Source organism: Pollachius pollachius (genome assembly GCF_949987615.1).
Source record: "Pollachius pollachius genome assembly, chromosome: 11".
Classification (NCBI taxonomy): Eukaryota; Metazoa; Chordata; class Actinopteri; order Gadiformes; family Gadidae; genus Pollachius; species Pollachius pollachius.
Genome location: NC_136944.1, coordinates 3,234,066 through 3,246,952, shown reverse-complemented (window position 1 = coordinate 3,246,952; position 12,887 = coordinate 3,234,066). Strand labels below are relative to the sequence as shown.

Sequence of the window (12,887 nt, the reverse complement as noted above, 5' to 3'; positions counted from 1 at the left end):
AGCTAATGAGTCTCACTGAGAGTCAATGGAATCTGTGACAAGCTGAAAGTGGCCAAACTGCATCCTCAAGAGACTATGTTTCTAAAAGAGTACACAGTCATATTACAACCTCTTGCCTACTCAATCAACCTGCTTCAAGGAGAAAAGAACTGTTACTTTGGGTACATAATTCCCACCATTCTGAGCCTAAAAGCGAAGTTGGCTGAAAAATTGCCCCAAGTGCAGTTCTCAACCCACATCCTCTCAGGAGTTATAAAAGCCATTGACACTTGATTTGGGCAGGTGTTGGCCTCCCATGAGGCAAGGATGGCGGCTTCCACCTTCCCAAAGTTTAGACTGTGGTGGCTCGCTGAAGAAGAGAGGGGGGCCATGATAACAGCAATGGTCCAAAAGTCTTGTCTTCTTCATACAGAGCCTTCTGAGGATGTCGGCACCTCTGGAAATGCTGCAGTTGGAGGTGATCCAGAAGGTGAAGACAACTTCTTCAGTTTTGAGACAGCACAAATGACAAGTTCATCAGCGGAGGAAGAGGTGCAGAGGTATCTCCGGGATACAGACAAGTTATTGGCTTCTTTTAAGATGTATCCAATGATCAGAGCCCTCTTCTTAAAGTACAATACTACTCTGCCATCAAGTGCTCCTGTCGAGCGGCTTTTTAGCCAGGGAGGACTTATTTTCACTCCACATCGTAACAAACTGACGGATTAGCACATTGAACAGTCTCTCCTGCTGCGATACAACCGACTTTACTGGAGTGTTGACATGTAGAGTAGGTGGGTCCACACACACACACACACACAGACACAGACACAGACAGACACAAACACACACACACACACACACACACACACACACACACACACACACACACACTCACACACTACCCAGGTTTAACAAAATCCCCCTTGCCTTCCTGGGAGCACTTCAGTTAATGATTGCTTGAGTCTATATCTGTTTGTGGAGCTTTTGCCACTTTACTGGAGAAGATCCACCATGTCAAATATTACACCTTACATGTTAACTGCAAATGTTTGCACAAAAGAGTTTTTCACCCAATGTTATGTTAAAATTTTCAATGGAACATTGTTTCATGTGGGTAAAATGATATTTGGTGGCGTAGCTAAAAAATCTATATTATTTAGCCATCATCGCAATCAGTTTGAGTTTCTGTTTTATTTAGATGGGCCATTGTTATTATGTTTTTATCCTGTAAAATCAGGAAAAGGGTAAGGGAAAATGCAGGTTTCCTTCTGGTGCTTTTTATTTTAAGGTGATTTTACATGCAACACCTATGCACTTCAACACTTGTTTCATGTGGGTAAGATGATATTTGGTGGCGTAGTTAAAAAATATATATTATTTTGCCATCATCGCATTCAGTTTGAGTTTCTGTTTTATTTAGATGGGCCGTTGTTATTATGTTTTTATTCTGTAAAATCAGGAAAAGGGTAAGGGAAAATGCAGGTTTCCTTCTGGTGCTTTTTATTTTAAGGTGATTTTATATGCAACACCTATGCACTTCAGCACTTGTTTTGTGTTTGTCTATTTTCCGAAGTTTCAAGTTTTTCCCACAGCTGAGTAAATAATAAAGAAACTGAAAAGGGCAAATTTGTCAATTCGTCTGTTGTTCATATCTTTTGCATAAACATACCCTTATAGTCTTTGTTCCTCTACAGCCAATTATATAATATATAATATGCACTTTCAGGGAGAGTTGGGCTGGGCCTAACACGTTCAGCCAGTTGGAACAGAAGAACACACCAGAATAGGCCTGTTTAGTAAGCAGGTGCAATGTGGAAGTAATCCAAGTATTCGGAATACAATACTCAGATTGAGTGAGCTAATGGAATACGTTACATATTACATTTTTGGGCATGTATTCTGTATTCTGTAACTGGATACATTTTAAAAGTAACCTTCCCAACACTGCCTATGGACACCTCACACGTGAATGCCCCTTTGACTGTTAGTGGCTGATTCGAAGAATATGAGTAAAGTTTCCTCTCTGTCTTAGGAACGTAGGAGTGGCACTTAATGCGTTCTGCTTTCAATTTTTCCCATGCATTTTCTCCCATAATATTACTTGTTGCGCCAGAGTCAGAGTCAATCAGCATTTTTACATTTGTTCCCCCAACACAAAAGTTAAGTCTCTGGCATGTGGATATCTTCTATGGCAAATGCAAAGTCCTCACGTTCATCAACGTTGTTCATACTTTGTTTCGGTTTCCCGCCTTTAGGGCGGCATACTTTTGCAAAGTGATCTTTTCCTTGGCAGTTGTGACACATTTGTCCTCATGCAGGGCATTTCGGATCACGGCCAATATGATCAGTATTCCCACATCTGTAGCATTTCCCATAATTTTTATTGTCTCTGTTCGGTTTACGTTTTGCATTCCCATATCCATGCTTTCCCTTTTTTCTTTAAGAGCAATTCGGTTAACAGCGTCTGTGGAAGGTCTAGCCGACGCACATGACATGTCCTCCATTTGTTCATCGATGCTCTCACAACGGGCAGCTATTTCCAGTGTAGATGCAAGCGTCAATCCACGACCCTCTTCTAAAAGTTTCCGTCTCACGTAGTCCGACGTTCCTTTGCTTAATATCGCATCCCTTATCTGATTGTCAGAATCTCCCCCGTAACCACAGTCTCTCACAGCTTGTCTCAGACGTGTATCAAACTGCTGTACCATCTCACCTGGCTTTTGGTGCATTTTTTGAAATGCATGCCTTGCCAGCGATGTGTTGACTTGGGGTACAAAGTATGCATTCAATGCCTCCACTGTCTCGTCGTATCGGGTTGCCTCACCCGTGTCCGGACGAGTTAAGAAGATGTCCTGTACGTCTGGTCCAGCAAGATGAAGTGGCAGTGCACGTCTCCTTTGCCTCATAGCATCAGGTGAATCCACGGCTACGATAAGCCCTTTGCCGTCAGCATACAGCTGGAACGACGTCAGCAATCGCTTTCATCTGGAACCTAGCGTGGCCGGCTCGGTGCAGCATGCAAAATGCTGAATCCCGGATTTCTCCATACTAACTAACTAAACTTTAGTTTCCAACTAGCTAATGCAAATTAATCCTTGTTGCCATTGTTAATTCTCTACTTTACTTCTGAATTAAACAGAGATTGCAGAATTGAATCTAAATAATATGGACCACACATTGACACGTCCTTTGCTTGCTGGGTGCTAAATTGAATTGAATACAACTTCCTCGCCCCACCCATAATACCTACGAACATTCTGATAGGGCGTGTTCCTCATGGACATTACAGATATTATTGAAGATACAAGTGTGTAGATTTGTTAAATGGTTTGAACGAAGGTAAACGGTTGAAATTTGACTGAGTTACGATGTCTTAAGTAATTTAAGTGTCAGAATGGGCAGACGGCTTCAATGGGACCAACTGTAGAATATGACGGTTTGAAACTAAAACTATGATTCTGAAGAAAGTTTAAATGATATCGAAATTCCGTTTAGATATTATTGAAGATACAAGTGTGTAGATTTGTTAAATGAATTGAACGAAGATAAACGGTTGAAAATTGATAGTTACGTCTTAAACAGTTGAAGTACTGGGAGTTGAAGTACTGGGAGAAGTTAAAAAAAGTTTAAATTTTTTTTTTTACTTTATAAGTAGAATATCTTGAAAAGTATAAAATGTTTAAAAAATCTGAAAAGAAGCGTGCGATTCCAAGCTGGTGTAATGGAGTTAGAAATAGCTTGGATTATGTGTGAGTTTCGTCAGAATTAAGCAGCCTAAGATTGTATTATTTCTAATGGAGCCTCTTGTGAAGTTGTGGTGTGCTACAGGTCTGGTGTGTTTTGTCTGTTGCGTGTTGCCTTACCTCTTTGGAGCAGTGTTGCCATGAGACAGAGGTATGTGCATAGTAACAGTTCTCCCTGTATTGTATTTTGTTTAAGGAGAAAGAGATAATTTAGGTGGTATATTTGAATGTAGTGTGTGTATTATTTGTTTTATCATGCAATGTGATGATTTTGGAATAATTTTATTTACTAATGAAACGTTTATTATTATTTTCATCAGACCATGTGCATGCTAACTAGCTTAAAAGTTTGTTATGCTATCACAGTAATGTTACTGCATTGGAAGGTAAATGCATTTCATTTTGTTTTCATACATGCAGAGCCTGTAAAGATCAACACATGCCGACAGACAGACACGTTCTTATCCCTTCTTTTTTTCCCATTCTTTTTTGATGCTACTCGAAGCTGGTTTTCCAAGTTTGAGTCAGTCAGTCTTGAGCGGAAGCGAGTCAGTTTTGAAAAACAAACTTCAGGGCATGTCTCCTCAGGATGGGAAAATCCTCAGCACGAACATACAGTTTGTAAAAGTCCAGCAGAGAAAGGTTGTGGTACTTGGCTTTGAGCTCGTTGTTGTTTTGCAGATCAATTATTTCCATTTGGAGGTTATCTGGCACATCAGACGGTTGCACATTAAATGGTGTCGCAAACACGTCGAGTTCCTTTTGTATATTTTTCACATCATGAAACCTCTCATCAAATGCCTGGATGAGTTTTGCACACTCACCAGCATATTCAGTCGTAACTTCAGGCTTTTGTTCTTGTAGGGTGGGAAAGTGCACAGTGTTTCCCCTTTCCAGCTGTCCTTGCCACAGCCTTAACTTCACTTCAAATGATTTCACATTTGAAAGCAGAGAGCTGATGAGCTGGTTGGGACCTTGCAGCTTGATGTTTAGCTCTGACAGGTGCTTGCTGATGTCCACCATGAAGGCCAGATCACGGAGGAACTTGCCATCACTGAGCTCCATGACAGGTTTACCCTTCATCTCCATGAAGCGTCTGAGTTCTTCCCGCAGTGTATAAAACCGTGCGAGCATATTTGCACGACTCAGCCATCGCACTTCACAATGATAAACCAGATCACCATACTCTGACTCAAGCTCGCTGAGTAACTCCTTGAACTGGCGGTTGTTCAGCCCTCTGCTTTTAATGAAGTTTATGGTGGACACAACTGTTTTCATCACATTGTTAAGCTTCAGGGAATGTGCACACAAACTCTCTTGATGTATGATACAGTGGCATACAACTAAATCACTTGGATCCAGACTCAGTCGGCTCATTTCTTTTTTGACTAAAGCAGTCAATCCTTTTTGCGCGCCAACCACTGCGGGAGCTCCGTCAGTGGCGATGCCGCTCAACTTCTCAAATGGCAGTTCAAAATTGTTCATGGCCACAATAACTTGATTGAACAAATCCTCACCTTTAGTAGTGCCATGCATGGCTTGCAAAGACAGCAACTCCTCCTTTGTTTCAAACTCAGACGTAATCCCACCCAGAAAAATGGCAAGCTGCGCTGTGTTTGTGATGTCTGTTGTCTCGTCACTGGCCAGAGAAAAATACTCAGTCTCTTGCAGTGTTCTTGAGTGTTTTTTCAATATCTTGCGCCATATCAGTAATCCTTTCTGAAACGGTTCTCCGGGACAAACTGACGCTTTGAAATAATTTCAGTTTGTCGGGCGCGAGCAGCTCCGCGGCGGCTACGAGGCACTCCTTCACGAACTCTCCTTCAGCGTGAGGTTTCAGCTTCGTGGCTATCATTTCACTCACCACAAAACTTGCACGCGTAATATTCTCTCTGTCAGTCTGTGGCCGTGTGAAAGCTGCTTGTTGAGCACCCAAACTCCGACGAAGAGCGTTAATTTTATCCAAACGCATTTGTCCTTTCAACTCGTCGAGTTTAGCATCTTTCGAGCTGTAATGGCGCTCGACATTGGCCTTTTTCATCACCGCAAGCGCCTTGCCACAAACTAGGCACACTGGCTTGCCTTTCACTTCAACAAAGAAAAAGTCATTTGTCCATTTTTCCTGAAATACGCGGCATTCTGCGTCCACCTTCCTTTTCTTGACAGTCGCCATGATGCATCACTTGTCTGTGTCGGTACTTGTCATGTGTCAGTCACTCCGACCCAATGCAGTGGTACGTACATCACATGCTGTATTCACTGACCCTGACGTTGACTCGGACATAGGACTCTCTCTCGGAAAACTAATGACGGGCGATATATATTTTTTCCTGATTTTTTTTTTTATTCATGTATGCATATATGAAGATATAAAATATAAAAATTGTATTGCATTGCGGGCCAGTTGAAATGGCCTCGCGGGCCGTATACGGCCCGGAGGCCGGACGTTCCCCACCCCTGCTCTAGGTGAAAATTTGAGGAAGGAGATAGGTCCCAAAGTTTGTAGAGAATAATAAAGAAAGAATAAAACTTATGAAGAACAATAGTTGAGCGCTGCATGCAGCACTCACCTAAATAATAATTGTCCAGATGGCAGGAGGAGTGTAATTTAAAGATCACATATAGAGAATCATCGGGGGGGGGGGGGGGGGGGGTTAACTTATACTTCCATGGTCGGTAAACAATGCGACTGCTCGCTCAGACCTCTCGCTTATGATGCTACAATGCTAACAATGCTAGTTGACGAGAATATTTCTCAGGCTTCCGGCCTGATGGGGGCAGGTGGTCCTCTTGCCCGCTGCATCCGTCAACGGACGGATCCCATTGACTTTGAATGGAGCGGAGCCGCAATGCATTGTGGATCCATCCAATCCGTTGGATCAGTCGGCTCCGTCAAGAAAATTGAAAAATGTTCAACTTTTCAGGCAGTGACGGATCCGTCATCCAATCAGATCGCGTATGCTCGGGCTTGGCTGATGTATGCCCTTTAAAAAGACTGCTCCCCCATCCGTCAGCCACGCCTCCCGCCATCTGTTGACAGACGGTGCAGTGGGTAGACGGTACTCCCTGTTGATGACGGAGGCCACCGCAAGCCCATGACCGCAAGACGTGCACCGACAAAATGTCACCTCTGATGAGTGTTTTAAATTTATTAATATAACTATTACTTTAACCCTTAATTCTCCTCCCTCCCCCCCACAGACCTTTTCATAGCCACTGCCACTTTAATTTGTAATGTTAATTATTTAAATCAAGGTTTTGAACATAAATTTTACTGTGCCAACATATCCGAAAAACCTCTAGTATGAACAAACTAAACCCTTAGTGGAGCTCACTACAGCAGCTAGTAGCGCCACCACAGGTGTGCAGTTCAACAGGTAGTGGAAGTATCTGACGAAAGAACGGTCGATACAATCAGAGGCCACAGCCACTTGAGGTTTTTTTTAATAATTGCATTTTATTAATGAAAAACAAAAAAAACAAAAAAAAATGCAAATAAAAAAGCAGGAAATAAAACAATATCATTAGGTAAAAGAAGGCGACAGACACTTAAATAAAGAATGTTTCATGTGGGTAGAGATCATGGGGGGGGGGGGGATGGGGGGGTTGATCATACATCTTGAATTATTCTGTACATAGTTTGTCGCCCTGGTCGCGGTGGGGGGGATGTCAGAGGTCAGAGACGCTGACCGACCAGAGAGAAAAAGGCACTAAGAGAGAACGACAACGTAAAAGCACAAAAACACAAAACACACATGGACCGGACGCAAGACCAGAACGCTCAACAGAGAAAGTGCAGCTCACACGCCGACAGACACACTTTCTTAGCTCTTCTTTTTTTCCCCATTCTTTTTCTTTTACATTATTCACGTCGCCTCACACAACTTTGTGTTAAATTCATTTTGAAGCGTAAAAGACAATCTCTTTTGTTATCTTTTGAGTTGCGGAGGCGTGTGGGCGTGGCTTCACAGGTGACACACCCCCCCCCCCCCCCCCCCCCCCCCCCACGCCGTCTGTTGCCCTCGGCGACCACAGGAAGAGGATGAACGAGTACACGCGCATGTGCATGGCATTGGCATGACGACTGCCTCTAGAGGTTCTCTCTCTCCCTCTGGAATATTGACATAGGTTTTAACACAGGGAGGGGGGCATGCCGAGGGAGGGGGGCCTTGCCAGGGGAGGGGGAGCATGCCAAGACATGGCCGACCCCCTTGATATCTACGGACTCGTTAGGCTACATTCACCGCCCAGGGAGTCGACCAACCCGCCTTGATGCACAGTGGTGGGGGCACACTCAGAGCTGTAGAAGAGTTGGGAGATGTGAGCTCTGACTTGCCTCTTTAAGAGCCTCATTCAGGGACTTGATTAGAGCCTTGTTAGGGGCCTTGTTAAGAGCCTCGTTAAGAGCCTCGTTAGGGGCCTCCTAGGGGGGCCTTGTTAGGACCCACTAGGAGGCTCCTTAGAGGCCCTGATTCGAGCCTCGTTACGAGGCTCGTTAGAGGCCCTGGTTCGAGCCCTCCCAGTGGATAGAGGAGCTCTTTTAGGCTCTTATCCGATCACGTCATGGACAGGAAGAGGAGAGCTTTATTCATCGTTTGACAACATGGTTCAGACGCTCTTGTTCAGCAGACATGCTTTAACGAGCCGGGGGGGGGGTAAGGATAACAATAACACACTGACGTCTCAGTATCCCTAGCGCTACAAGGGGGTCTTTCTCAGGAATAAACATGAAATCAAACATAATTTACAAATTAAAAAGAAAAAGTTGTGATGAGAGGTAAAACGGACAAACACATACAAATATATAATATATATTCTTAAAAAATGGATTCTCTCTATACTTGATTTATTTATACAGCCTGAAGCTGGTACAACACTGAGGAGCACGGTGCCGCGCACAAGATGGCCGCCGAGCACAAGATGGCCGCTGAGAACAAGATGGACCTCGCTCTCCACCTTCAGCCTTTTTTTGTTGTGCCATTTAATCTTTTTTTTCTTTTTACATTTTTACTGTAATTTCATTTTCTTCTTTAAAACGTAGTTAGGATGATGCACTGAGTCGTCGTCGCGGGCGACCGGAGGAGGGGCATGCGGCGGGGCACGGCAAGAAAATATAAAGCAGAGGATGTGGGAGGGGCCTGTGAACAGGGAGGGGCCTGGAGCAGGAGGGGCGGAGTCAGGACATCCAATCCATCCTCTCTTCAGTCGGAAGCGCAGAGCATTTCCTGCTTTGGTTGTGGCCGCTCCCCCTACCCCCGCCCCCCCACGCGACCAATGGCGGTGGAGCTGCGACAGGATGTCCTCAGCAGTCTGAGAGGTACCCCTCTCTCCCCCCCTCTCTCTGCTCCCAGGCCAGGGGTCTTCTCTGATCAGGGGGGGCGGGGGTCAGTTCTGGAGGGACTATGATGGTGGTGGTGGTGGTGGTGGTGGTGGTGGTGTCGATGGCGGCGGCGTTGAAGGAGGCGGAGCCGGACTCTACATGTTCCTGTTGACGGGCGTGACGTAGTTGCGGGGGAACATGCCGGTCTGGCCGTGGCAGCCGCCCTTCCACCAGTTGGGGTCCGAGTTGTCGAGGACCTGGATATACTCGCCGCGCCGGAACCCAAGCTCGCCTTCCTCCTGGGGGTCGAAGTCGAACAGTGCCTGCACGTACGTGGGATGCTGCACCGTGGCAACGGGGGGGAGGGGAGGATGGAGAGGGATGGACCAAAGAGGGGAGAACATTAGAACCAAAAAGCTCTGAGTCTGTGTGTTTCTGTGTGTGTGCATGTGTGTGCTTGTGTGTCTGTGTGCGTGTCTGTGCGTGCCCGTGTGTGTGCGTCTCTGTGTGTGCGTGCGTCTCTCTGACCTGGGCCACCTGCTCGATGTCGCGCAGGAAGATCTGCTGGTTGCGGGACACCGAGGTGGTGCGGTGGTAGTCCACCAGCTCGTTCAGGCTGTTGAACTTCACCACCCACAGAAAGTACTTCCCCGCGCCGTCACGGAGCACCTTGAAGTGCTGCACGTCGTTACCGAACCTGAGGGGGAGAGAGAGCACCACCATCAGAGACAGCAAGAGAGAGAGCGCTGCCGACAGGGGAGAGAGAGACAGATAGACAGACAGCCATTTCAAGGGAGAGGGTGGCGGGGGTCAGAGGGTGGTGTTGGTAGTGCTCCCTGGCTGCACCTACTTGACGGAGAGGGAGAAGTCTCCCGGCGCGCTCTCGCTCTCCCGGATCAGGAAGGCTCCGTCGTGCCGCTGCTTGTTCAGCATCTCCTCCGCCTTCGCCCGCGGGATCTTACCGAAGAACCACCTGGAGGGGGCGACAGAGAGACAGGGTGAGGGAGAGACACACACACACACACACACACACACACACACAGCAGCAGGGTGAGGGGGAGACACACACACAAACACACACAGCAGGATGAGGGGGAGACAGAGAGGCAGGGTGAGGGGGAGACACACACACACACACACACACCACAGGGTGAAGGGGAGAGAGAGAAACAGGGTGAGGGGGCGAGGGGGAGACACAGACCACAGGGTAAGGGGGAGACACAGACCACAGGGTGAGGGGGAGACACAGACCACAGGGTGAGGGGGCGAGGGGGAGACACAAACCACAGGGTGAGGGGGAGACACAGACCACAGGGTGAGGGGGAGACACAGACCACAGGGTGAGGGGGAGACACAGACCACAGGGTGAGGGGGCGAGGGGGAGACACAAACCACAGGGTGAGGGGGAGACACAGACCACAGGGTGAGGGGGAGACACAGACCACAGGGTGAGGGGGAGACACAGACCACAGGGTGAGGGGGAGACACAGACCACAGGGTGAGGGGGCGAGGGGGAGACACAGACCACAGGGTGAGGGGGAGACACACACACACACAGCAGGGTGAGGGGGAGACAGAGAGACAGGGTGAGGGGGAGACACACACACACACACACACACACACACCACAGGGTGAAGGGGAGAGAGAGAAACAGGGTGAGGGGGCGAGGGGGAGACACAGACCACAGGGTTAGGGGGAGACACAGACCACAGGGTGAGGGGGCGAGGGGGAGACACAAACCACAGGGTGAGGGGGAGACACAGACCACAGGGTGAGGGGGCGAGGGGGAGACACAGACCACAGGGTGAGGGGGAGACACAGACCACAGGGTGAGGGGGAGACACAGACCACAGGGTGAGGGGGAGACACAGACCACAGGGTGAGGGGGAGACACAGACCACAGGGTGAGGGGGAGACACAGACCACAGGGTGAGGGGGCGAGGGGGAGACACAGACCACAGGGTGAGACACAGACCACAGGGTGAGGGGGAGACAGAGACACAGGGGTGTAAACAGTCACTAAAATTATTTAATACATAAAGGCTGGCAAAGGTTGCCGAAAATAAGGAATTCAGAGGATTTTCCTCCTTATGAATGGCAGAAAGATGCCTGCTCTGTCTTTATCTCTGTCTCTACTGGGTTTATGTTTCTGTTGATTGTTGGAGTGTTGGATAATATTCTAATTTATGTGCAGAGCAAACAGACAATAAAGTTATTTTATTAGTACCCAGACTAATGAACCAACGACCTCCTCTCCTGTTCAGTCCCCATTTCCTCATCGGAACCTTCTTGAAACAAATCATCTTAACCTAATCACTTCTAAATTATTCTTCAACTAAATCCATCTTAAAATGAATTTCCGAAATCAGTGTGAAATGAATTCCCAGAAATCATAAGCCCACTTCCCTCCTGTAGTTATGGTGACATTGTAAACAGAGTTTATGAGAGCCGTGTTGCCCAAAGGTACCAGGAAGCCAGCCAATCAGAGAGCATCAAAGACCAGGACTGCAGGAAGCAGAATAAACCAGTGGACTTTAAACCCACCAAGATAACACTCTGAATACAGTAAGGTGTTTACATTTCATAAATTATTGGGCGGCAGACAGATAGACGCGCGTGCATGTGTATGCGTGCAGGTGTGTGTGCAATGTGCACGTGAGGGAGGGTGCGAGTGTCTATATGAATGTGTGTCTGGAGATCAAGTGCATGTTAGTGTGCAGAGTCGCCCAGTCGCTTCATGCATGTGTGTAGATCACATGCGAGTGTGTATCAGAGCGCCCAGTAGCTCCTCCGTGTAGCTCCCCGTTTGTGTGTGTATCCGAGTGGCCCCAGTGTGGGGACAGTCTGAGCAGCTGGAGGTGGATCAGCCGTCAGAGAGAGGAGGTTCTCTGGAGGAGCGAACACGATAAAGGCATTAGCCTGAAGGACAGCGGCCCGCCGCGGCTCCAAGCAATGCTTTTATTACCCCCAGGCGTGTGAGGTGGTGAAGATACAGACAGCCAAGGAGAGGAGAGGGAGATGCAGACCTCATTCTACGACCTGGTTCCAGGGAAGTTTGCTTCCCTCGTCCCTAAAGTGACCATCGCCTCATAAAACATCACAGTTCACTTTTTCACTGTATACACACACACACACACACACCTTGAAAAAGGTTTGTTACATTGTATTTTAGAATGTTTAATTTATATGTGTATTTTATTATTAGTGTTGTACTTGTTTGTGTGTGTGAATGTGCTCTTTCCAGGCCAATAAAGCCTTTGAATCAGAAGGACAGAGGGCTGAGTGTTAATACATAATCATATAAAGTAGAGAGCGATTGAAGCCCGGTGACAACATTCAGACAGCTCTTCCTTTGTTCCTGGTGTAATAAACGAATGGCCTGGCAATGAACCAACACACACAGACTAAATGTCGAGGGCCATTAAACTGCCGAGCCCTGTAACAGAAGGGCTCCTGGTCTCCGCAGGAACAGTAGCAGGCAGACCTGAGAGGGGGTGTGGTCTGAGACGGGGGTGTGTCCTGAGAGAGGGTCTGTGGTCTGAGAGAGGGTGTGTGGTCTGAGATAGGGTGTACTCCTGAGAGGAGGGTGTGTCCAGAGAGGGGGGTTTGTGTCCAGAGAGAGGGGGGGGGTGTCCAGAGAGGGGGTGTGTGTCCAGAGACGGGGGGTGTGTCCAGAGAGGGAGGGTATGTCTAGAAAGGGGGGGTGTGTCCAGAGAGGGGGCTTGTGTGTCCAGAGAGGGGGCGTGTGTGTCCAGAGAGGGGGCGTGTGTGTCCAGAGAGGGGGCGTGTGTGTCCTGAGAGGGAGGCGTGTGTGTCCTGAGAGGGGGGTGTGTGTCCAGAGA

General features: G+C 47.5%; 1 protein-coding gene across 2 annotated transcripts in view; it reads right to left on the bottom strand.

Annotated features, from left to right (window-relative positions):
- Positions 1-7,170: 7,170 nt before the first annotated feature.
- Positions 7,171-12,887, bottom strand: part of LOC307082323 (growth factor receptor-bound protein 2) — a 43,608-nt gene continuing 37,891 nt past the window's right edge. For both annotated transcript variants that reach the window (XM_079745854.1, XM_079745855.1), the window contains exons 4-6: positions 9,896-10,018; positions 9,574-9,742; positions 7,171-9,386 (exon numbers count right to left, since the gene is read on the bottom strand). In XM_079745854.1, the coding sequence (XP_079601980.1) occupies positions 9,201-9,386; positions 9,574-9,742; positions 9,896-10,018 (478 nt within the window). In that variant the 3' untranslated portion in view covers positions 7,171-9,200. The remainder of the gene's footprint in view (positions 9,387-9,573; positions 9,743-9,895; positions 10,019-12,887) is intronic.